General features: G+C 39.2%; 1 protein-coding gene across 4 annotated transcripts in view; it reads left to right on the top strand.

Moving 5' to 3' along the window:
- The window catches only part of DCBLD1 (discoidin, CUB and LCCL domain containing 1), a 67,150-nt gene that overhangs the window by 31,916 nt on the left and 8,980 nt on the right, over positions 1–26,254 (top strand). For 3 of the 4 annotated variants that reach the window (XM_054490685.2, XM_054490689.2, XM_054490688.2), the window contains exons 3-10: positions 5,242–5,376; positions 6,949–7,000; positions 10,805–10,877; positions 17,721–17,854; positions 22,628–22,668; positions 24,035–24,250; positions 24,667–24,791; positions 26,082–26,229. In XM_054490685.2, coding sequence (XP_054346660.2) covers positions 5,242–5,376; positions 6,949–7,000; positions 10,805–10,877; positions 17,721–17,854; positions 22,628–22,668; positions 24,035–24,250; positions 24,667–24,791; positions 26,082–26,229 — 924 coding nt within the window. Of the gene's footprint in view, positions 1–5,241; positions 5,377–6,271; positions 6,326–6,948; positions 7,001–10,804; positions 10,878–17,720; positions 17,855–22,627; positions 22,669–24,034; positions 24,251–24,666; positions 24,792–26,081; positions 26,230–26,254 lie in introns of all 4 variants that reach the window. The other variant, XM_063666533.1, reaches the window with a different exon arrangement.

Below are 26,254 nucleotides of genomic sequence, written 5' to 3' on the forward strand. Positions count from 1 at the left end.
GAGAAAGACCCTGTCTCAAAAAAAAAAAAAAAAAAAATCCTCTCAATGATGATATTTATATAGAGAGGGTATCTCCTACCCCTCTAGTTAGAATTTTGCAGCACAGTAATAAAAATATGAAAGGGATTGATGTCTGTGTGGTAAGGGTAATTAAAGGGGTATGTGTTTACATTTTCCTTCTTTGATCTGCTTCCAGAAATAGTTACATGCCTATCATAACTGGGAGGATGAAACCAAATTAGAGTTTTACTATATTTATATGTTTTTGGTCTAGGAAATCATATATATTGCACAACAACTTAGTATGATGGTATACACTCTTACTTGTATAAAATATGTATACTTTTTGCAACTTTTCAACTGTTTCATAAAATCTAAAAAAAAAATCTAAACAAGTTCTCACTGATAATCAATTTAGATTTGCTTACCTTACAGTTTGTGGGTTTTTTTTTTTTTTTTGAGATGGAGTCTTGTTCTGTCACCCAGGTTGGAATGCAGTGGTGGGATCATGGCTCACTGCAACCTCCACCCCCGAGGTTCAAGCAATTCTCCTGTCTCAGCCTCCCGAGTAGCTGGGATTACAGGCACCCACCACCATGCTCGGCTAATTTTTTTTGTATTTTTAGTAAAGATGGGGTTTCACCATGTTGATCAGGCTAGTCCGGAACTCCTGACCTCCTGACTCCACTCACCTTGGCCTCCCACAGTGCTGGGATTACAGGTGTGAGCCACCGTGCCTGGCCACCTACAGTTTTCATTAGAACTCATTGGAATGCTATAGAAATTTAAGGAGAGATTACTATCATCATCACCATTTGGGGAGGGGTGTATTACTGGGTTAATATAAAAAATGTGATTTGAAAATATACTAACTAATTAAAAGCAACAAGTTACTAGTTACTTCACAATATTCATCCTTAGGTTTACAAAGCAAGTGTCTTCACCCCTCTTATCTGTGCAAAGAACAGAGGAATTTCAAACATATCTAAAACAAACAATAAGTTGGAAAAGGCAAGTATAGCAATCTGACTCACCTTAACTTTGCAAAAATGCTTATCATTCTACTTATTTAGTCTGAATTGCCTATCTGCTGTGCTTGTGAACAAGAGTAAAGTTTATAAAAATCCATATTATTCATTACACAAATTTTTTTCTTGCTTCTTTACACTTCTCTTCCTGACTTCTCCATAGTATTTAAAAGTGACAATATTAAAAATATTTTATGAATCGCTTAGTTGGATTTGGCTTTTAGAAACTGTTGTAAAAAGAGCATTTCAATTCAATTCAAACTGTTTTTGGGAGGCTGTCACCTGCCAGGTACTATGCAGTCTGTTGGAGATAAAGGGATGGATATAAAAGTTCCTGGCACTATGGAACACAGTCTGAAGAGAAAATAGGTATTACTTATTTTTTAATATATTCATTTTTAACAAGCACTTATATAGCTCTTACTATGTGCGAAGCACTATTCTAAGTGATTTGAAAGTATTGGTTGGGCGCAGTGGCTCACGCCTGTAATCCCAGCACTTTGGGAGGCCGAGGTGGGCGGATCACGAGGTCCGGAGATCGAGACTATCCTGGCTAACACAGTGAAACCCCGTCTCTACTAAAAAAAAAAAAAAATACAAAAAATTAGCCAGGCGTGGTGGCGGGTGCCTGTAGTCCCAGCTACTCAGGAGGCTGAGGCAGGAGAATGGTGTGAACCCAGGAGGTGGAGCTTGTAGTGAGCCGAGATCATGCCACTGCACTCCAGCCTGGGGACAGAGCGAGACTCCATCTCAAAAAAAAAAAAAAGGAAGTATTAACTCATGTAAGTAATTACATATGATGAGTGTTTCTAAAGAGGGAAGTGAACATTTTTTATTTAGATTTCACTATAATTTAGTAATAGGAAATGCTAGAAATTTGGTATGTGAGGGTAAGCATATAGCATTTCTTTCTTATTCTGTCACGTCTTCAGTATGTGAAACTTGGAACAGAGAGAAATTGGATCCTTTATACCAGAAGGGCAATGCTTAGTTGTGTCATGATCTTCTGACTCTTTAGCATGTATATTGGTCCATTTTCATGCTGCTGATAAGGACATACCTGAGACTGGGCAATTTACAAAAGGTTTAATTGGACTATAGTTCCACATAGCTGGGGAAGCCTCAAATCATGGTGGAAGGCGAAAGGCACGTATCACCTGGTGGCAGACAAGAGAAAAGAGCTTGTGAAGGGGAACTCCTTTTTTTAAAACCATCAGATCTCATGAGACTTATTCACTATCATGAGAACAGCATGGGAAAGACCTTCCTCCATGATTCAGTTACTTCCCACTGGGTCCCTCCCACAACACTTGGGAATTCAAGATGAGATTTGGGTGGGGACACCCAAACCATATCATTTTGACCCTGGCCCCTCCCAAGTCTCATGTCCTTTTATTTCAAAACCAATCATGCCTTCCCAACAGTCCCCCAAAGTCTTAACTCATTTCAGCATTAACTCAAAAGTCCACAGTCCAAATCTCATCTGAGACAAGGCAAGTCCCTTCTGCCTATGAGCCTGTAAAATCAAAAGCAAGTTAGTTACTTCCTAGATACAATGTGGGTACTGGCATTGGGTAAATACAGCCATTCCAAATGGGAGAAATTAGCCAAACAAAGGGGCTCAGGCCCCATGAAAGTCTGAAATCCAGTGGGGCAGTCAAATCTTAAAGCTCCAAAATGATCTCCTTTGACTCCATGTCTCACATGCAGGTCATGCTGATGCAAGAGGTGAGTTCCCATGCTTGGGCAGCTCCACCCCTGTGGCTTTGCAGGGTACAGCCTCTCTCCCCACTGCTTCCATGGGCTGGCGTTGAGTGTCTGCAGCTTTTTCAGGTGCAATGGGTCTACCATTCTGGGGTCTGGTGGCCCTCTTCTCACAGCTGCACTGGATGGTGCCCCAGTAGGTACTCTGTGTGGGGGCTCTGACCCCACATTTCCCTTCTGCACTACCCAAGCAGAGGTTCTTTATGAGAGCCCCTGCAGCAAACATCTGCCTGGGCATCCAGACATTTCCATACGTTTCCTGAAATCTAGGTGGAGGTTCCCAAACCCCAGTTCTTGACTTCCATGCACCCGCAGGCTCAACACCACATGGAAGCTGCCAAAGCTTGGGGCTTGCACCCTCTGAAGTCATGGCCCGAGTTCTACGTTGTCCCCTTTCAGCCATAGCTGGAGCAGCTGGGACACAAGACACCAAGTTCCTAGGCTGCACACAGCACAGGGACGCTAGGCCTGGCCCAGGAAACCACTTTTTCCTCCTAGGCCTCTGGGTCTGTGATGGGAGAGGTTGCCTTGAAGACCTCTGACATGCCCTGGAGACATTTTCCACATTGTCTTGGGGATTAACATTCGGTTCTTCATTACTTATGTACATTTCTGCAGCTGGCTTGAATTTCTCCTCAGAAAATGGGATTTTCTTTTTTATCGCACTGTCAGGCTGCAAATTTTCTGAACTTTTATGCTCTGCTTCCCTTATAAAACTGAATGCCTTTTAACAGCACCCAAGTTACCTCATGAATGCTTTCCTATTTAGGAATGTTTTCCACGTGATACCCTAAATCATCTCTCTCAAGTTCAAAGTTACACAAATCTCTAGGGTGGGGGCAAAATGCCACCAGTCTCTTTGCTAAAACATAACAAGAGTCACCTTTGCTCCAGTTCCCAACAAGTTCTTCATTTCCATCTGAGACCACGTCATCCTGGACATTATTGTCCATATCGCTATCAGCATTTTGGGCAAAGCCATTCAACAAACCTCTAGGAAGTTCCAAACTTTCCCACATTTTCCTGTCTTCTTAGCCCTCCAAACTGTTCCAACCTCTGCCTGTTACCCAGTTCCAAAGTCACTTCCACATCTTCAGGTATCTTTTCAGCAGAACTCCACTCTACTGGCACCAACTTACTGTATTAGTCCGTTTTCATGCTGCTGATAAGGACATACCTGAGACTGGGCAATCTACAAGAGAAAGGTTTAATTGGACTTACAGTCCCACATGGCTAGGAAAGCCTCAAATCATGGTAGAAGGCAAAAGGCATGTCTCACATGGTGGCAAACAAGAGAAACGAGCTTGTGCAGGGGAACTCCTTTTTTAAAAAACCATCAGATCTCATGAGACTTATTCACTGTCATGAGAACAGCACGGGAAACACCTTCCCCCATGATTCAGTTACCTCCCACCAGGTCCCTCCCACAACACATGGGAATTCAAGATGAGATTTAGGTGGGGACACAGCAAAACCATATCAAGCAGTTTTGTCCCTATTGGTTCTGGTTAATATAACCTGGTTTTATTCATATTGACTTGGAGCAGTCTTTTTCTTTTATTCTTCTTCCTTCATCATGATTGTTGTTGCTACTGACTATTTCCATACTGTTTTGAGAGAAGTTAATAAATAATACCTCTCTTCAAAATTTGCTTGCTAATCCCTGTTTCGTAGAGATTGTCTTGCGTATGTTAACTTTCAAAATGACAATTTAAAAGGTAAACTTTAGTTTGAGTAGTCTTAGGAAGAGTTTTTGTTATTTTATGCTCCAAATGTAATTTTGCCCTTTGAAAGTTCATTCAGATCCCTATTGCTTTTCAAGCAACTTATTTTAGAAACAATGTTATACCCTTAATTGTATAATTTTGTACTATAATATTTCAAAATGCTTTAGAAGTTATTCTGCTTTTGTATGCATTTTATAAATCAAAATGAATTTTGGGGATTAACCAGAAGTTACTGTAAAGGAAAATCAGTGTGTATGCTGCATGTGAATGCTGCTTGTGAATAAAATTCTTACCATGCTTTGCAAAGTCTTTTAACTTTAAAACTTTCCTGAAAAAAATGATTTTTTTTGGTTATTTGAGCAAATTTAGGAGGCCCCTAGAATAACATTTTTGTAATAAAATTTTCTTTACTACCTAATGTGTTTGACCTTTGTCTTCTTGTTACAAAAAACAAAACCTATCTCTTGGGTTGCTCACAGTTAACTAGTTCCAGCCTATTGCTTGTCTAGAGTAAGCCACTTTCTCCCTTGGCTTAGTTCACAGTTCACAATCAGTCAGAAACTATCAGTCTGAGTGTCAAGCTAAATTTCAGTTGGTAAAGATTATAATCATACATATGTATTGCCTGGTAAATTTGGCCTTTCAAGGAAAAAAATGCCATATACCAATCATTTGTGCTGGTATAAATTTTGAAATGTGCCACAAGTGTGCTTTGTTTTTAGGTCCATACTGTGGAAGTATGACTGTTCCCAAAGAACTCTTGTTGAACACAAGTGAAGTAACCGTCCGCTTTGAGAGTGGATCCCACATTTCTGGCCGGGGTTTTTTGTTGACCTACGCGAGCAGCGACCATCCAGGTATAACGGAAGAATCAACACAAATCTCTAAACATTATCTGTCTAAGAATTCCTCTTGCCACTTATCCCCATCCCTGGACATAATTGTGGACTCAGATGCAGAATTAAGATATGAGGGAGAAGAGGAACATTGTATCTTTGTAAATGGTTAGATCTGAACTGAATCATATTGTGGCACAGGTGTGTCCAATCTTTTGGCTTCCCTGGGCCACATTAGAAGAATTGTCTTGGGGCCACACATAAAATACACTAACAATAGCTGATGAGCTAAAAAGAAATTGCAAAAAAAATTTATGATTATGTTTTATGAAACTTTAGGAATTTGTGTTGGGCTGCATCGAAGGCCATCCTGGGCTGCATGTGGTCCAAGGGGCATGGGTTGGACAAGCTTATTAGCATGTTAGATTGATCAGTTGACTTATATGGGATAGGATTCATCTCATTTTTCCTAAAAACCTTGGATAGCACACCTTTGTGTTCCCCTCCTGACCCTTCAAAGTCTTCACTATTCTCTGGAGCCCTCCCCCATCCTCCTTCCCAGCTCAGGGGCAAGGCTTTTCACCAGTGAGCCCCTCCCCAACACACACCAATACACCAGCATGGGAGGCATGCACAGTGTGTGCAGGATGAAGAAGTCAGTGTCACACAGTGTAATAACTGTAAAGCTGAAACTTGTGTGGGAGAGAAGGGAAGGGAAACACGAACACTGATAAGAGAGAGAAGCATGGGCTCCTGTCCTGGGCTCTTGTGCTTCAGAATAATTACTGTGCAGCCCATACCATGTCTGCCTATGGTCATAGAGCTTTCTGCTCTCAGTCCTCTCTGGCAGAAAAGCTCTGGGAAGGAGGTACGCCATTCATTTTCCTCTTAGCCAATCAGCTCTGACTAATCACAGCAGATGCCTGCATGGCCGGTGTTCACCATATACTGCTCCCAAAGAACTGTTACGGTAAGTGTGGAATATTTTGGAAACCATATTATGTTGTTCTAAATGCATCAAGATCCACTGTATCTTAGCCTCTATTGCTGAATATTAGTTTGGTTCTGTAAATTACTCCAGACAGCACCTTCTTTTTTAAAATGCTTTGTCCTGGTTGAAGAAAGCTTATATGCTGTAGGTTTTCTTGGTAAAGGTGTGCTTCTCTGTCACCAGATGCCACTGGCTAACTTGTTGAATTAAAATGTTTGTGGGAACCTTCTCTATGAACTGTGTTGGGCTTTTGAAATTATTTTCTTCCTGCCAGGGGACATTATACACATGGTCTTTGTAGGCATATAGTGGATAGCAACTGAAGAGTATTGTTTTTTTCTGTTAACTATAGATTCTGCTATCATTTACTAGGTGATTGTGTTGAAAAACTATCATTGGTGGCAGAAAAAAAGAAACGAAAGGAACTCATTAAATACTGGAGACAGTGATTCTCAGTGTTTATTTTTAAAAGGAAAATTCTGATAACTACATAGTGAATAAATGCTTTTTAAAAACTCTCTTATTTTAGAAGAAAGCTTTGCAGGACGAGTATCCTAGTTTTTATTCATTCTATTAATTGCAATTATCTCTATTTATGACAGATTTAATAACGTGTTTGGAACGAGCTAGCCATTATTTGAAGACAGAATACAGGTAAGTATAGGTATCCTAACTGTGTTGCAGTCGTGTATTGCTGAACATTTTGTTTTCCTTCACGTTAAACCAGATACGTTTGTACTTAAAGCTCTTTTTACCATTCATGTTGTAACTAATGAGGAATATTTGAAATAGTTTCTTATATAGCAGGAAGTCAGCAAACATTTTCTGTCAAGGGGTAGATAATAAATATTTCAGGTTTTCCAGGCCATACAATCTCTGTTGCATTTATTCATATAATCTCTGTTGCTGTTGTAGCAAAAAAGCAGCCATAGACACTATGTATACACTAACAGACATGCTGTGTTTCAATAAAACTGTATTTACCAAAACATCAGTAGGGCGGATTTGGCTTGCAGGCCATAGTTTGCTGACCCCTGAGTTCCGCTATAGGGCCAATGAATCATTACCGAGTCTAGACTGTATTTTTTTTCCTGGCTGGTATTTGGGAGTGACTTTTAAAATTCTTTCATTTGGGAGGAGGTGCATTTTGTCTTTACCACTAGAGAAAAACCTACTGCAAATAAGAAGATGAAAATTTTCAACCCAGCTTTAACTGGAAAAACTACTTAGCCACTTTGATGTACATTTCCTCATCTATCAAGTAAAACAGTCTAAAGCAGAATTTCTTAGCCTTGGCACTATTGATATTTTGGGTCAGATAATTCTTTGTATTGCAGGGCTGTCCTGTGCATTGTTAGATATTTAGCAGCATCCCTGGCCTCTATGTCCTAGATGTCAATTGTGATAACCAAGAATGTCTCCAGACATTGCCAAATGTCTCATAGTGGGCAGAATCGCCCCCAGTGGAGAACCACTAGTTTAGAGATCATTGGCAACAACACTAACAAAAACTATTACTGTTTTTTTTTTCTCTTTTTATGAAAGAGGGTCTTGCTCTCTTGCCCAGGCTGGAGTGCAGTGGTATAATTATAGCTCACTACAGCCTCAAACTCCAGGGCTCAAAGTATGCTCCTGCCTCAGCCTCCCAAGTAGCTGGGACAACAGGTGTGCACCATCATACATGGCTAATTTTTAAATTTTTTTAGAAATGGGTGTCTTTCTATATTGTCCAAGCTGATCTCTAACTTCTGGACTCAGCTTCCCAAAGTGCTGGGATTACAGGTGTGAATCATGGCACCCAGCTATGACTCTCTAGAGTGCTTTCCTAGTGCCCGGTATAACTCTCTGCACTTAGCACAGAGTAAGTAGCTCTTGTGAACATTTCAACATGTCTGCAAGGAAGGTTCTGTTACATCGTAAAAACCGAAATACAAACCAATTAAGACTTGCTGAGGGCTACACACCTCATAAGTGTAGCCAGGGAGTCAGGCTTAAGAGCCTGTGGTCCTGTCTCAGACATTTGGTCATTCTAATGAATGAGATTATTTTATGTGCAGAAACAACTCTAGTGTTAACTAATATTATGTCTAATAGGGGGAAAAATGAAAATGAGCAATAATTAAATATTGCTTTTAAAGTTACTGTTCATCCAATATACACATATGCCAGTATTATCTATTCTAGCTATACATCTACAGTCCCAGTTGGTGATAGGGCCTCTGGACATCAATTGGTCATTTCCTATTCTCCTAAAGAAAGGGAATATATCCCCGCTTACAGGGTGGCATTATGGTGCCAGATTATCTCAGCTTTAGCCCAGCCATTTTGTAGTGTTTAGGTTAAAGATAAGGCCTGGTGACTAATACCCACAAGCCCTCATCCATAATTATGAAGTATAGAAAGTTTTGAAAGCCTTTTGTAACTCATTTGGTGGTGATTCTTGATTAATGTGACCTTAAATTCGTTTGACAGCAAAATTGGACTAGCTTAACATGTTTTTATCTAGTTTTACATATGTTATTTAATAGGATTATTAAGGCATTTGACACAAGTATTTTAATGTTTTTTATTAATGTGTGCAGACCCCACCAGCGTATTACATCATATACATCATTAGAACTGTTTTACTTTTCTAGAATCCAAGAAATTCAGAATTCTGAAATACAGCTGATTCTAAGGGAATTGGCTTTAGGGAATTGTTACCCTATAATTGGAATTCCCATTATTTTTATTTCTTAATTCCATGAGTACTGCTGCAATGCAGGGACTCCAAAAGGTCAATGGGAAAAAATTATGGAATATTTATTTGGATAGTTTTGATAATTAGTTGTTACATATATAATTTGCCAAGTCAGCAGGAGGACACTGAGAGGAAATGAAATAAAAACAACTTCTATTCTGGAATCTGTTTGGGCTGGTACACTCTTTTTAAACAAACCAAGTAAACATTATGTAAAGTGGTGTATATATAGAAGTAAGGGCACATGGCATGCATCTTCAAAGCTGACAACATTTTTATAATACTTTGGCTTCCTTTTTGTGTGTTTTTTATAGATGTTTATAGCTGTCTTCATATCTTGTTGATATGTTGACACTTGAAGGGACTAGAGATGAAGAAACAATCTAAGAGAGATTATATGCAATATCAGGGTCCCACTGCTAGCTAGGTAGTGCTGGAGCCTGTGTCACTCTGTTCCTAGCACTGACACCCTTCAGCTGCACCACATGCTATGACATGTTTCTGGAAAGTTTCTTGAAAAATGACTGTTAAGTAAATTGAATCCTAATTTTTTTTTTTTTTTCTTTTTTTTTTTTGAGGCGGAGTTTTGCTCTTGGTCCCCAGGCTGGAGCACAGTGGCGCGATCTGGTCTCACTGCAAACTCTGCCTCCCAGGTTCAAGTGATTCTCCTGCCTCAGCCTCCCAAGTAGCTGGGATTACAGGCGTCTGCCACCACACCGGGCTAATTTTTTTGTATTTTTAGTAGAGACAGGGTTTCACCGTGTTGGCCAGTCTGGTCTTGAACTTGAGACCTCAGGTTATCCACCCGCCTTGGCCTCCCAAAGTGCTGAGATTACAGGCGTGAGCCACTGTGCCCGGCCTTGGAATCCTAACTTTAAAATATATCCTTTTTTTCTGATTGCAAAAGTATTTCATAACTAATGTAGACCAGACCATCTAATATGGTAGCCACTAGCCACGGGTGGCTAATGAGCACTTGAACTGTGGTGAGTGCAAATTGAGGGGTGTTGTATAAAATGCACCCCAGATTTTGGAAGTTAAATCAAAAAAAGAGAAAATATCTTATTGGTATTTATTTCTGTTTATTACATTTAGAAATGATAAAATTTGAACATGCTGGATTAAATAGAATATATTATTAATTTTGCATGTTTCTTTTTACTTTTTAAAAATGTGACTACTTGAATATTTAAATTTGTATATGTGGCTCCCATTATATTTCTATCAGACAGTGCTAATATTATGGCAATATTACAGTATGTATAACATGGAAAGTGAAAGTTCTTCACAGTCTTACTCCCAGAGAGAATCTAGGGATATTCTTCTTTGTCTTTTTTATCCATAGAAAACAAAATTGTTACATATTTTAAACATTTCTTATAGAAACAAGATTATACTGTATATAATGTTTAGAAATGTTCCTGTTTCTGAAAAATATTTATTGGAAGCCTTAGAATCAAGTAAAATGCATTAGGGAAGCTCATTGTTTAGTAGACTTTATGGTGAATCCTTATATAAAACAAATAATTATTGTGTAAAAGTTGCCTTCAGATGAACATTGTAGATCAATCTGTATTTTCACAAATCAGGTTTCTAATTTGCCATTAAAGCAAGATATTATATGGAGGGCAGAAAATACTTTAAAAATTTAAGTACAGTTTAATTTTTTTGGTTGTGTAATTTAATAAAATATAAATTATTTATTTTTCTTTTTCCAGCAAATTCTGCCCAGCTGGTTGTAGAGACGTAGCAGGAGACATTTCTGGGAATATGGTAGATGGATATAGAGATGTAAGTAATTGAGGGTAATGGCAGAGAATGAATTAAAAGGAGTAAGTGCTTTACTCTGCCTAAATTAATTACTGAGTAAAGTCAAATGAGATATAAAACTCTAGGTAGATGCATGAGTCTCTCTCCTCCAAGAATAAATGAAATAAGTATAAAAACCAAGGTTACCCATGCATTCATTCCTATTTCTAGCATTTCCAGCTAAGCTTACTATAAATGAAATGAAAAACAAAACTTTACCATCTGAGAGTATTATTCCATCCACTTTTTGTAAGAGGTTATAGATTTACATCCTTTTTGTTATGGTTTATTTCTTTAACATTCCAACTGGTTCCTGTAATAGAGCAAAGGACATGAATATTCGTATCATAGAATAGTGACATTGTGTCTGGGGCCAATGAAGCCATCCACCCTGCTCTTATTCCCCTCTCTCTTTGCAAACCAAGTTCTTATGTCCAGTAAGACTACCTGGGTTATGTAGTAATACATTGTTCCTGCATGTTGTATCTCAGATACATAATCCTCCACTTGTTTCTATTTACAAATTTCTGTCCTGGAAATCTAGTATCTGATTTTTTAAAAATTTACATTGCTATTTGAAGTAGTTGGGTTTATAGCCTAGCTTTGGAAAGTGCCTGAGTTATTAGAAATCTATAGCAAAAATCTATTGTTGTGAAACTGTTCTTAAAGTTATTAACATGTATTTTTATGCCTCTGGGAAAATAACCTTTATCTACTTGTTCTAGGTGATTGATAAATCCTCTGTGGCATGGGGAAAAAGTTTGACTGTGATTTTCTCTTTTAGCACATTCTGATTCTGGGAACAGCAGATTTTGTTGTTATTTTGCCTTTCGTTCCCCTTTTCTGTATTTTTATTTACAAGATTGACACAGGATACTCATTTGACCTATAAATTGACTCTTAAAATGTTTTACACTATTTCAGTTTGAAGATTTACTTGGCTCAGGCAATTCTTAAATGACTACAAGGAATTAAGAGAAATAAAAAGTTGACATTTTTTCCCAGCAATAGAAAGTTTTTATTTATTATTTTCCTGTTCTATGCAAGAAATGTAAGAATTATGTACAATAAGAGAAATAGCATAGTTTTTTTCTTACTGTAGATGTTTATCTTACCTCCTCCTGACAGAGCTATATTTTTTAGCGTAACAGGTAAATGGTTCCCTGCATGGTAGATGGGAGTACATGATCCCTAAGTGCTGGCAAACAGGTTTCCTATTTGACCCACTAACTGATTTTGCACTATTTGCTTTTAGAATGATTTTATCTGCAAGGAAATTTTGTGTTTTGAAAGCTACTCTCTTCAAAGAACTCGGATTAGTGCCTTTTTTGTATATGTCAATGTCATGGATGTATTAGATATTTATTGCTGCATAATAATATTACCATAAACTTAGAGGCTTAAAGTGGCATATATTTATTATCTCATTTTCTGTGGGTTAGGAGACTGGACATGGTTTAGCTGAGTTATCTGCTTCAGGGTCTTATAAGGGTGCAACAAAGGTGTCAGCTGGGGCTGCAATCTCATTGGAGGCTCAAGTGGGGAAGGATCTGCTTCTAAGCTCATGTGGTGTTGACAGCATTCAGTTACTTGTGTGTTATTGGATTGAGGGCCTCGGTTTCTTCCTGGATTGTGGCTGGAGGCCGTCCTCAGTTCTTGTCATGTAGACTTTCCCAACGTGGCCACTTGCATCCTCAAAGCAAACAAGGGAGAGTCTTTGAGCAAAGGGATCGCCTAGCAAGATAGATTACACTCTTATATAATGTTATCATGGGAGTGGTATCCCATCACTTTTGCCATGTTCTTATAGACTTAGAAGAAAATCTCAGCCCCCACCCACACTCAGGGGGATTCAGAGGGATTCCACAAGAGGGGATACAGGGAGCAGGGATCATGGGGGTTATCTTAGAGTCTGCTTCCACAGTGCCTTCATCTTGGGAAATGCGTTCAGTTGTAGCAAGTCTTTTCAGAAGAATCTTTGCAAAACCAAAGCATATCCTGTAGGTCAGGATAACAGAATATGTAAAATAAATAACTACAGGAGCTGTTGAAGAAGGAGGTACCCTGTCTCAGGGAAGAATATGTTGTCTTACAGAGCTATTATAGAAAAGGCATTGGTTTATTCTGTGTTGCTCCAAAAGGCAGAACTGGGATCAGTGGATAAAAGTTATAGTGATGCCAATTTCAGCTGCATATAAGGAATAATTGAACAATGCAAAATGGGATAGGCTGTCTCGAGAAACTGATTTCCTAGTCACTGAAAATGTCAGGTGTAGATGTTAAAACCATTTGTCAGGGATAGACTGTCTTTGTGTGGGAAGGGTGCTGTGGAGTGGAGATGGGGGTGGTCTGTCAGGAGGTGTGAGGAGGGAACTTTAAAGTCTTTTTTGAATTTTTGAGATTCTGTAGTTCTGTCTGCTACTGACAAATTAAGGCATCCAAATTGGTGTATGTTTCCAATGCCAGTGAAGGAATATGGGCTTAAGATCTGCCTCACCTGCCCCCAGAACAATTTTTCTCTTGGCACCTTCTCCCCAGCCTGCTAACTAAACCATCTGTTTTTAAGCAGAACACATCACTTAATTAATTTGTTTCAGCAATTCTCCTCTCCCCAAAATGTTCAAGAAGTACTGTAAAATAGAGACAGTAAACATGTAGTGCGCTGCAGTTTAGGAGGAGAAGGGGAGAAACTGGGCCTCTTGTACATACCCAGAAAAAGCCAGAAGGAAATACATTATAATGGCAAGTGATTATCTCTGGGTAATGACAATATGAGTGATTTTTTTTTTCATTATTTCCAACATTTCTATAAAGAATGCACATTTTATGAAGAAAACATTATTGATATGGTAATTAGGAGGACTGTAACAGCACAGAAATAATTCGTATGATGGAAAGGGGCATATATTTGATCATTTAACATTTTGCTATCATTCCACCAACATTTTTAAGCATGTGCTTTATTCTACCTTACTGGTTTTGGTTCATGTTTTATTAAATGCAACCTAAAATGTTTACTTTTTTCTTACACTTCCTTTTAAAACATTGCCGACACTGTTTTAGTACAAGTTGATTTTTCCTAAAGGAAGAGTTAAGAAAATTCTGGGATGATTTGATAGTTGCTTGAAAGTTGTTTAGCCTTAGTTCACACTAATCTGTTTGGCTATCATTTATGGCTTAGTGAACTTCAGAAATGTTTATTGTAGATAATGCCATCCACCTGCAATTGCCTGAGGCATGAAGGTATTCTCTTCAGCTGGCCATTGTGTTCCCTTTCCTAAAGAATTATTACATTTACATTATTCTGTTTAAGTATACTTTGTTTAAGATAATTTACTAATTAAAACCATTTGTCAGGGATAGCTGAACGTCTTAGAATCAAGTAAAATGCATTAGGGAAGCTTGTTGTTTTTGTTTGTTTGTTTTTTGAGACAGAGTCTCGTTCTGTCGCCCAGGCTGGAGTGCAGTGGTGTGATCTTGGCTCACTGTAAGCTCCACTTCCTGGGTTCACGCCATTCTCCTGCCTCAGCCTCCTGAGTAGCTGGGACTACAGGCGCCTGCCACCACGCCCGGCTAATTTTTTGTATTTTTAGTAGAGACGGGGTTTCACCATGTTAGCCAGGATGGTCTCGATCTCCTGACCTTGTATCCACCTGCCTTGGCCTCCCTAAGTGCTGGGATTACAGGTGTGAGCCACTGCGCCCAGCCAGGAAGCTCATTGTTTAATAGACTTTATGGTGAATCCTTATATAAAACAAATAATTATTGTGTAAAAGTTGCCTTCAGATGAACATTGTAGATCAATCTGTATTTTCACAAATCAGGTTTCTAATTTGCCATTAAAGCAAGATATTATATGGAGGGCAGAAAATACTTTAAAAATTTAAGTACAGTTTAATTTTTTTGGTTGTGTAATTTAATAAAATATAAATTATTTATTTTTCTTTTTCCAGCAAATTCTGCCCAGCTGGTTGTAGAGACGTTCTGCTCTACAGAGCAGAATGTACATAGGCTAGGTACATATGCTGGGTAATATGTACCCATGTACATAAGGCTAGGTAATATGGCTTTCCAATATTTACATATCAGTGAGACTTAGACTTCAAAATAGCTAGAAAATAAAAGTATAAATTTTATCATCTGTTCAAAAGGGAATTTTCAAAAATCAGGTTCAATAAATGTGAATTTTAAAAATCAATACCAAAAAAAGTGACAAATAAACATCAATTTCCTTTAAGTTGGATGGATGAGGGAGTGACTATTTTAAAGAAAATAATCCTGGAAAATGTTCGTAATTTTATCATAATAATATGATAGTGAGACTTGATGGCTAGTCTTTTGGAGATGTATCCTATAGCCTACAATTAATATGAAAAGAAATGGCAAAAAACACAATTACTTTTGCATCAACCTGTTATGGAAAGCCATAGCTGCAATTAAATAAAAATTTTATAAAAAGGGTATTCACCATTGAATTCCTTCAATACTGGGTACTGTGAGAAATGAGAATATTTGTTGGCCAATGATGCTGTTAGATCCTGTTGCTCGTTGGCCTGTGAACCTGTCATCTTACAGCCAAGGAGGCCCTGGGACATGCCAAGTCCAGTGAGAGCTCTCAATAGGCAGGGTTCCTAGGATGAAGACCTGTGATCCCAAGGACAGTGGGAATAGCTGCTCAGCAGACCACTGAACTGATTCGGTTTTCATTCTGGGGTTTAGTGAGGGAGACAGGCCTGCATGGGTCCTATAAAAGGTGCACTGGGTACCCTTTAGAATCACAAGGTGACAGACCTTCAGAAAAGACACTAGACCAGCAGCCCCGAACCTTTTTGGCAACAGGGACCACTTTTGTGAAAGACAGTTTTTCCACAGATGGGGTGGGGGCTGGTTTCAGGATGAAAGTGTTCCACCTCAGATCACCAGGAATTAGATTCTCATAAGGAGCACACAGCCTGGATTCCTCACATGCGCAGTTGTCAGTAGGATTTGCACCCCTGTGAGAATCTAATGCCTTTGCTGATCTGACAAGAGGTAGAGCTCAGGCCTTAATGTGTGCTTGCCCACCGCTCACCTCCTGCTGTGTGGCCCAGTTCCTAACAGGCCACTGACCAGTACCAGTCCACAGCCTGGGGGCTTGGGGACCCATGCACCAGACAACATCCAGTCCAGGCTTGTCATTGTCCAGAGGAATGGGAAGCCAGGTCAAGAGCAGTGGAATGACTTGCATATACTTTGTGGAGTTAGAGGCAAAGCCAGGATGACAAGATAAATTGCTAAATTTAAATTCAGGACTTTTCGTCTTCAACTGGCTTCTCCATTTTGTTTGGACCCAGGAGTCCAAACTGATGATAAGAAAACTTTTTAATGAAAGAAAATTCAGGAACAATATACAAAAAATTCAGGAAAGAGAAAAAAGCAACCTGCATTCTTATTAAAGGGTATGATCTTTTTCTCTTCTAATTTTAATTCTTTTTTTCCTCCAAAATTAGGGAGGGTAGTATTTGCATCTCTGTTTCAGCATTCTCATTTTTTTTTCTTTCTGTCATGTAATCTTTCCTCTCTCTTGTTATGATAACAGTTATTGCAAAACTGACTCACTTTGCCAAACCTAATCTAGTTTGGGAAATATGAACTCTCTAAATTGAATATCACAAAGTTCTCAACTTTATTGCAACTATATTGCAAAATATGATTTGTCTCATTAGTCCTTATACTGTTGTAACTTAAGTCTAAGGGAACTTTTCCATTGTAAATAAGGTAAGCAGCATTGTCATTAACAAAAAGAGAAATTCTTGAGTCCAGTTATTGAGACACAATTTCATGAGCTGCCTTTCTATGTTGGCATTAACAGTCAAGAAGAAGTGGAGCATAGCTAAGGTTTATTTAGGAAATTATGTTTCTTATCCCCTCACTCCTGGGTCTGAGTGCCTTATCACCCTTCCACAGAGGTCTACACTTGGGGACCTACAGGCCTGGGCACCCCATAGAAAGTTCTAGTCATTTCTGTAGCCCCACTTCCTGACAGAGCCGATTCCAATCCCACAACCGCCTGTAAATCAGAGCCAGTCTGCTGCTCCTGCTGCATCTGTCAGAACAGCCAGCAGCCTGCTGACACCTCACACTGAACATTGCAGAGCTGAGCTGGCACCAGCTTTTTGATACCTCCTGAGGGGATTCAGGAAGTGAGATGGAGGCTGTCAGCCCTGAGTTGAACATCATCCCTCTAGGAACTTCGTTAAGCTTTCTGTTCCGTTTAATGTTCTGTGGCTGTCGTTACCATTGTGGTTTTGGTACCTTGATAAATCTCTAATTTAAAAATGAACACGTGGAATTGAAAGTTCAGCTTCTTAAATGATAACTTGGCATGTGTGTCTAATAGCCTAAGTATAAGAAGCTGGATCTGTTATCGATTTCTGCTTAACAAGCCACTCCAAAACTTAGTGGCTTAAAGTAGCAGCCATTTTATTTGCTGATGAGTTTGAGGGTGAGCAATTTGCCTCCACCCACACTGGATTAGTAAGCTCCCTTAGCCTGGAATCACTCTTGTGGCTGCCATCGTATGGCAGGTTAACTGGGGCTCAAGAGTCTAAGGTGGCTTCACTCACATGTGTAGCAGTTGGCTAGGCCCTGTTATCTGCAGCAGAACAAAGCAAGCCACATGGTCCAGAGTCAGTGAGGGAGGTGACCACTGCAGGGCATGGCCATTGGAAGGCTTTATTCATTGGGGCCACTACTATAAATTACCACAGAAACGAAATAGAAAACTCCAACTATATTTTAACTGTGTTCTTTTAAGTTCTGCATAATGATGTTGCTGTGTTTCAGACCTCTTTATTGTGCAAAGCGGCCATCCATGCAGGAATAATTGCTGATGAACTGGGTGGCCAGATCAGTGTGCTTCAGCGCAAAGGGATCAGTCGATATGAAGGGATTCTGGCCAATGGTGTGCTTTCGAGGGAGTAAGTACTTTTTTTCAGTATCGTTTGTTCTGAGTAGAAGGTAACCCTGAAGGATAATTAACCAGCTCACAACTTTGAAAAGACAGCAGGGATGTGATAGCAAGGGTTTGTCAACTGGAAAAATATGCATGAGTGCTTAGAGCAGCATTTCTGGTCTCTGCATGGATGATAAATGTAGCAATCAGAAAGCTCACTGGTTGTGCTGACATGTAAATTAAAATGGCGCACTCTGAAGCCCTGGGGCAGAGGAGTGTTTTTACTCTCAGATGCTTTTGTGGGAGAAAATAAAGGCTTAATTCTTTTTAGGTTTTTACAACTTCTGTAAATTACTGGTTGTCTCCAATATTATCATCATCTGAAACCCTTACAGAACCACTGAGCTCCCTAGAACACTCCTAGAGACAGTCGTTTAGTGATGAGTTTGGGAAGTGAAGAAAGATGGCCTTTGTTAACCCTGTTTAAAAAGATGGCCTTTATTAACGTTATATTCTTCGTTTGTTTTTATCCTGTGCTCTTTTAGCTTCATGAGAAAAAAAATATGTTAAGTGCTTTAAATGGTTCAACTTAAGCTTTTCATATTTTCAGATTTCCTCAGCCACTAGAAGGTGTAAAACTAGAGCTGTGTAGAACTCAGTGTCAGCCTACCCTGTGGTCCAGATGTCCACACATATAAACAGGCAGTTCAGAATGGCCAAGTGGGAGACACTCCTGGAGTGGAAACCTAGTGAGAGAAAAGTGCTCCTCAAGCCACTGTATTTCTCTCTCTCATTCTCTCCTTCTGCCTTCTGCAACTATTTTTTGGACAGGTTTTCACTTGGCCTGAGTTCCAAGAATAAGGCACAAGACAGAGGTTTTAGGCGTTTTGGGATCCAGAAGTGGGGGAAAAAATGTCAGGACCTATATATTCTGTCACTCATTAATCTGTATGACATTCTCCCCCTGCCCCTGCTATTTTGTCCTAGCCCCCTCTTGCATCAGAAAGAACATGGTCGTATTTTGCTGTTCCATTTTCACAATGGATGGTGGGCCATCTTATCTTGGGTAGGTTCTCAAGTTAGTCAACATAGATATGGTGACTCTGATGTTATTTTGATAATTGTTTAGTAGTATTTTCCTTCCCCCTCCTACTTTTTATTTAAGTGTATTATAGTTAGCAATGTCATAGGTCAAACAGGTATCCTGACCACAAGTTATAACATTGCTTTTATTGGAAAATGTGTCTTAAGTTCTGAAGAACCGACTTATGAACTCACATATAAACTTTGGGACTAACACCCATTTTATGATTGAGGTTGTTGGCCCATGTTCATAGGCAGTGGCATTTAGAAGCAGTAACTGAAGTTAAGGGAGATTACAGGGGTAGAGTCAAGACTGAGGAGCAATGTTAGAGAGGGGTGGGGGTGGCCATAGGCACACCATGCTCACGGCCAGGAGGCTGGCTGGTGGGTGTCTGGAGAAAAGGGAGAGCCTCTCACTGGCAATTCTGAGTTCAGGGGTCAGGGTGGGGGTAACTAGAGAAGATGTTCCAACATAACTCTTTCACAGGCAATGCAAGTAGTACTGTACGTAATCCACAAAAGACTTCCATCCACCAAGGACAGCAGTGCATGCCGTGCACTTGGACATGCAGGCTTACCTCATGATATTTGTGTTCTCTGCCTACCATGACCCTCCCATCTACTTTCCCCTTCTGGATAGATTTTTAGCTATGAGAGGACACAAAGTGTTGTTTTCATATTACCTGAACGTTCAAAGACAAATTAGTCTCTAAATTTGTGCCAAGGTTTAAGATCCAAAAGTTTAGTAACAGTATGCTATTAGAAATTAAAATCTTTACTCAAATGAATAAAAATACATATATACACACACATATATATCACATTTTTCACATAAATATTTGCCACATACTTTTCAGAACTTTAAATTTTATTTTAAAGTTTACATCCTGATTTATAGTAAAAGTGATCACTTATGCACAGTAAACCTTTAAATGCCAACTTGACCTTGACTTTTGAGAATGTATTCCTTTTTATGTTTTTTGATGGTTTCTTCTGTTGATACGAGGGTGCTACTTCAGGAAGATAACAGGCTCTAGCCTGAATTTGTTAGGTGCTACCACCTCCAAACAGGAACAAAGAACTTCCCTTTGGCTTTCAATCTGTTTTTTGGAATCATTTGTCTGTATTTGTATACATTTGAATGCCCCTTTTGTAGGAAAACAGGATAACAAAAAGTTTAACTTGGATTTTATCTTACTTTTGAACAAACATTATTAAAACTATTGAATAAATTTGACTTTATGTTCTCAGTTAACTTTTGCTACATCAACTAGACTTAATACATACATATATAATATATTTTATATAATTTGAAAAGTATATATTATGTATTTTATATAATTTGACGTTAAACTTCCATGCAAAACGTAGAGTACAGAAATCTAAACCATTAGTGAATTAGAAAGGGTTTTGCTTCATATTCCATATAGTTATTTGTACTAATTGTCTGATTTTTATTTTGGGGGGAGTAGATAGAAAGTTCAGAATTATATCAAGATCTCTTCTTATTTCTAGATCTGTGATTTTGCACTGAGCAAATAGTTAACTGTATGTTCACACAGCCTCTTCCACTCATTTAGATTTGAAATCTTCAGGGAGCAGTTGTTTTTATCTGTGTTGTTTTACTCTTGGGGAAACACTGTACATGCGGTCATTGAACTTATGTTCCCACACATGATTGTTTGGCGTTCAGGAAAAACCAGAGAAGGAAGTATTGCAGCTGAGGAAGGAGTCCCTAAAGTAAATATCCAGGGCTCTTCTGGGATTCATCTCCGGTCAGGTCATTTCCTTGATTTGAAGAGACCAGAATGGTATCAGGAAGAGGGACTGACCTCATACAGAGAACGATGGTGCTAACCATCAGAAGCGAAAACCTTCTTTCTGCTTCCATCAGATTATTCTTGATTGCTTCTGTAGTCCTCTGGGAAGGCTCCTTATTCCTGTAAACTGATTGAATTCATTCACTCTAATGTGTGAATGCTTCAGAACCCTAACCTCCCTAGGGTGTTTTTATTTTTAAAAGAGTGGGCTTATTAACCTATAGAATTCTTTAAGTGGTCTGTATTTAATTCGTTCAATGGAATGAAATGGAAAAATATTTTCCAGTTGATAATGGAGGAGAGCCAGGCAGACAGCTGTTAGAAGCAGAGCTTTTCCTGGTTTCTTCTCAGGCTTAACTCCGAAGTTATCCTTTCCATACTTTTTGGTCAACAACAAAACTAATATTTCATGACAAGTGAGCTTAGTTTCTTAGGGTTGCCGCAGCATTATTTAGGCTTATTTGAGCCACATTTCAAATTTAACAGCGTAGGAAAGTTAGAGAAAATGGAAAAAGAGACAAAAGAGAGGCTCTACATAAATCTTAATACAATTTCAATATCATTAGCACCTTTCTTTAAGTGTCAGGAGAGTTCTCATCCAAGCTTTTTTGCTAACTGTGAACTTAGGCAAGTCCCAGGACCCAAGTGGGTCTGAGTTTTCTCATGTAAGTAATGATTGGTGCCTGCATTATATTCAGTGCAGAGATTATAGAAGAACCTAGATGTGGAATACCAGGGTTTATGGAGTCTGCCATGCATAGACAATGTGAAAGAGAAAATCTATTCTAGAGAGTTTTACTACCCATTACTTCTAAAAAGAGCTTTTGATGGGAAGGTACTTATACTCTTGGCCAGAGTACTTTGGGGTTCTTTGTGGATTTCATGTTTTAGTACTCTCTGTGTCCATTATTCCCATCTATAATTCAGAATTAAACATTTAAAATAATAAGCAGCACTCTGAGATTGTAAAATAGTTGTGAAAAGTTGGACACAACGGGCATCTACCTTTTGGTGTTTAGTATCTAATACTGTGCACATAAAGCTAATGTTGAGGCCCCCAAATTTTCCATTCGTTCTCTGTATTTTTCATACCACTGACTTTGTGAGGGATTATTTTAAAGGTTGATCTGGCCTTCAAAGGTAGATAAGGACATTCCTGTGGCCTTAGGAATGTCTTCTGCACTGAAGGAGACAACTGCAGAATGAGGCTGATGCAATCATTTCTCCTGTGATAGTGATAGAAGCGGCAGTAAGGCCAGCTCACTGACATGCTGTGTGTTTTCTCCAGCTGTACCTTGTCATCCAGAAGCCGGAGCTGGTTCAAGGCTTGGTGCTGGTTGCTACAGTAGGTAGGAGTGTGGCCATGGAGAGAGAGACAGGGCAGAGACTGTCCCTAGAGTAACACTGCTGAAACATCCTCAGTGAGAGTCGAGAGATCTGTGTGGAAATGAGTGGGACACTTCAAGGTGACTGCTGAAACAAAGGGAGATTTCAGGGCAGTAATCCTTTCTGTCTTCATCCTCTTGCAATAATTAATTGAGATGTAAGGTTATTCCTGAGGCTGTATATCTACACATTCCTTTCCAATAAATTCAGCATGGTGGAAATAGCACAGGATTCTGATTCAAAAGCAGCATCTCAGAGTCCTAGCCCCTTTCCTAGCCCCTTGTCACTTACGTGAATTTAGGAAAGTTGCTTACCTTCCGTGGGCCTAAGTTTCCTGTTCTATAAAATACCGATGATGAAGATAATAGCAGTAGGTTTGCAGGGGTATTGTGAGGATCATGTAAGGAAGCATAGGTGGGAAAGCTCTGTGAGCCCTGGGATGTAGCTATATTAGTCACTAAGATGTAGGTAAGCAACTTACCTTCTCATGTTTGTCTTTATTGTTTCAGTGGTTCCCTGTCAGACAAGCGATTTCTGTTTACCTCCAATGGTAAGGATCATGCTTTCCTTAAGAATTTGATATTTTCGGTGGCTCACGCCTGTAATCCCAGCACTTTGGGAGACCGAGGCAGGTGGATCACGAGGTCAGGAGATCGAGACCATCTTGGCTAACACGGTGAAACCCTGTCTCTACTAAAAATACAAAAAATTAGCCGGGTGTGGTGGGGGGCACCTGTAGTCCCAGCTTCTCGGGAGGCTGAGGCAGGAGAATGGCGTGAACCCGGGAGGCGGAGCTTGCAGTGAGCTGAGATTGCGCCACTGCACTCCAGCCTGGGTAACAGAGCGAGACTCCATCTCAAAAAAAAAAGAATTTGATATTTTAAAAGTCTTCGGTAGTAATTTATTTCTCCATACCCTTCAGATTATATAGTTTAAAAGGTTGGTTTTTTTTTTTCTTTTTTCTCAGGTTACATAGCACCTTTTTTTTTTTTTTTTTTTTAAGGAGGCAGAGTCTCATTATGTTGCCCAGGCTGGTCTCAAACTCCTGGGCTTAAGCGATCCGCTTGCTTCAGTCACCCACACCAAATCTTCTTGACTTAACCATCCACAGGACAATAAGCCTAATTAACATTAAGCAGAAAATATGTTTCTTTATAATCTAAACTCTCTCAAACTTTTGCCAAAAAGAATAAAAAGTGAAATATTTATTTTAAAATAAATCCCTTTATCTTAGATTTTAAGAGAAAAAGCTTTCAAATATTGCAATTTGGTTTGTTATTAGAATAAAGTTACTGAAAATGAGTATATAAAGGCTTTTTAGCTTCTCCATCATGAAATGTGTTCTATGTAAATATTCTCCCTTAGCATAAACCATTTCAAGGAAAACACTACAAATATTTCTTCTTTGCCTTTATTTGCTGCCTTCACGTTGGTATATTGGGCATGGTATAGTTAAGGTCCTTTGGATGAATATTGGGTACAACTTACTGATGTTCAGAGGACTTAGACACATCTGCTTTTCAAGTATGTGGAAAAAATGGGGTTCCCCTCTGATTCTAAATCTTTTAAAGTGAGAAGGAACACAGCATTTTAAACCTTTAACACAGATTGCATTTTGTTGAAATCAGGATGAATATAGAAGGTTAGAAAATAAAATCTACAGTGGGGATGAAGAGGTGTCACTTATAAAGGATGTGACTTGGAGGTCTATTGCAGTAACAGTTTCAAGGCATGGTAGTACAAATGAGTGAAATGCAACTCTGGACCATTTAAAAGCTGGTAATTAAACACTTTATTCCATATCAGAATAAAAGTCAACTAGTTGAATATTTCTAGGTGAGATGTGGTACTACTTTTTTTTTTTTGCTATTATTTTATGTCTGTATCTAAAATATCTTACTGCACTCTTTTTTCAGGTTGCAGCAGATCCTTGAGTTTGGAACCTGACGGGCAAATCAGAGCTTCTTCCTCATGGCAGTCGGTCAATGAGAGTGGAGACCAAGTTCACTGGTCTCCTGGCCAAGCCCGACTTCAGGACCAAGGCCCATCATGGGCTTCAGGCGACAGTAGCAACAACCACAAACCACGAGAGTGGCTGGAGATCGATTTGGGGGAGAAAAAGAAAATAACAGGTGCAGAAAATAACACAAGTGCAAAGTGCAGGAGTAGTTTCATGACTGTAAATGACTCGCAGTTGAAAATATGCTTATTGTTTACATAGGTGCCTCTCTACCTACCTCCAAGATCTTGAAATATTTGAAAATGTAACAAATCTTTACATTCTTTCTGTGGAAAGAATCTGTATGCAGGTTGTAAATATGGATATATGGATTAGAGAGATAATTCTTCAATGGTGAAATCTTTATATGGTGTATTGTCAGTGTGAAAACATTAATCTGTGAAGAGATTTTTAAATGCAACTAATATAAGTTGGCCTGTGAGATGATCTGAGGTTTTAAATGAGGGAGAAAAAAATGAAACTTGAAATTATAATAGATGTTATATTTAACAAACTTTTAAAAATAGCCCGTAAATATTTTCTTACAAGGAATTCGGACCACTGGATCTACACAGTCGAACTTCAACTTTTATGTTAAGAGTTTTGTGATGAACTTCAAAAACAATAATTCTAAGTGGAAGACCTATAAAGGAATTGTGAATAATGAAGAAAAGGTAAGAGGTAACCCTAGAGGCAAGAGAACTGAGTAGGAGAACAGGCCTCTATATATTTTCGTCAGTGTGTTTACATTAAATATCTCAATAAAAGACAGTGAGGCCAGGCATGGTGGTTCATGCCTGTAATCCCCAAGCTTTGGGAAGCCAAGGCAGGAGGATCATTTGAGACCATCCTGGGCAACATAGCAAGACCCCACCACTACAAAAAAAAATTTTTTTTTAATTACCCAAATGTGGTGGTGCACACTTGTAGTCCTAGATGCTTGGAAGGCTGAGGCAGGAAGATCACTTGAGCTCAGGAGTTCAAGGTTACAGTGAATTATGATTGTGCTGTTGCACTACAGCCTGGGCAACAGAGTAAGATCCTGTCTCTAAAATAAAATAAACTATTTAAAAAGATGATGATGGGCTGGTCGTGCTGGCTCACACATATAATCTCAGCACGTTGGGAGGCTAAGGCAGGTGGATCACCCAAGGTCAGGAGTTCGAGACCAGCCTGGCCAACATAGTGAAACCCCATCTCTACTAAAAATACAAAAATTAGCCGGGTGTGGTGGCTGGCGCCTATAATCCCAGCTACTTGGGAGGCTGAGGCAGGAGAATCATTTGAACCTGGGAGGCGGAGGTTGCAGTGAGCCGAGATTGCACTATTGCACTCCAGCCTGGGCGACAAGAGTGAGATTCCATCTCAAAAAAAAAAAGAAAAGAAAAAAAGAAAGATGGGGCTTTCTTGGCATCCAAATCCAAGAATAAGAAATGTGTCAATAAAAACCTTGAGAGCTCTTTGTGATTTAATTCTTTTCTACTTCAGGAATGAAATACTTGTGGTTTTCTTGGGAAGTGAAAATTGGCCATTTGAAATGGCTGCTTCAGTATAAGCATGGTGGATGTTTGAGTTGGACATTTGTCTTGGGATCCTGTTAGTGACAATGAGAATTCGGAAGGAAATGGCAAAGTGAGAGAGCTGAGGCCTTGTGCTCTTGAGGTTGCTTGTCTGTAGCACCAGTTGAATGTAGGAATATTAAGGTCAAATAATACAACAAGGCAATTTTAGCTTCTTTATCCAAAATGAAATTTAAATCAGTAAACAGATGAGCAGCACCACCTTAGTTAGATAAATTGGCCCTTGTTTGCAAAGCCTCGTATCTTCAATATCAAGAGTGTCTAGAAAAATGCAACAGACATAGAATCCTTGCCTTGGTTTCATATAACCAGGTATAAGTGGGATGATAAACACCAAAAAACTCATTAATAGAATCTTAAGGTAAACATAATTTCCTTCTATAGGTGTTTCAGGGTAACTCTAACTTTCGGGACCCAGTGCAAAACAATTTCATCCCTCCCATCGTGGCCAGATATGTGCGGGTTGTCCCCCAGACATGGCACCAGAGGATAGCCTTGAAGGTGGAGCTCATTGGTTGCCAGATTACACAAGGTAGGGCTCAGGGCAAGCCAGTGAG

The sequence above is a fragment of the Pongo pygmaeus genome, chromosome 5 (genome assembly GCF_028885625.2).
Source record: "Pongo pygmaeus isolate AG05252 chromosome 5, NHGRI_mPonPyg2-v2.0_pri, whole genome shotgun sequence".
Taxonomy (NCBI): domain Eukaryota; kingdom Metazoa; phylum Chordata; class Mammalia; order Primates; family Hominidae; genus Pongo; species Pongo pygmaeus.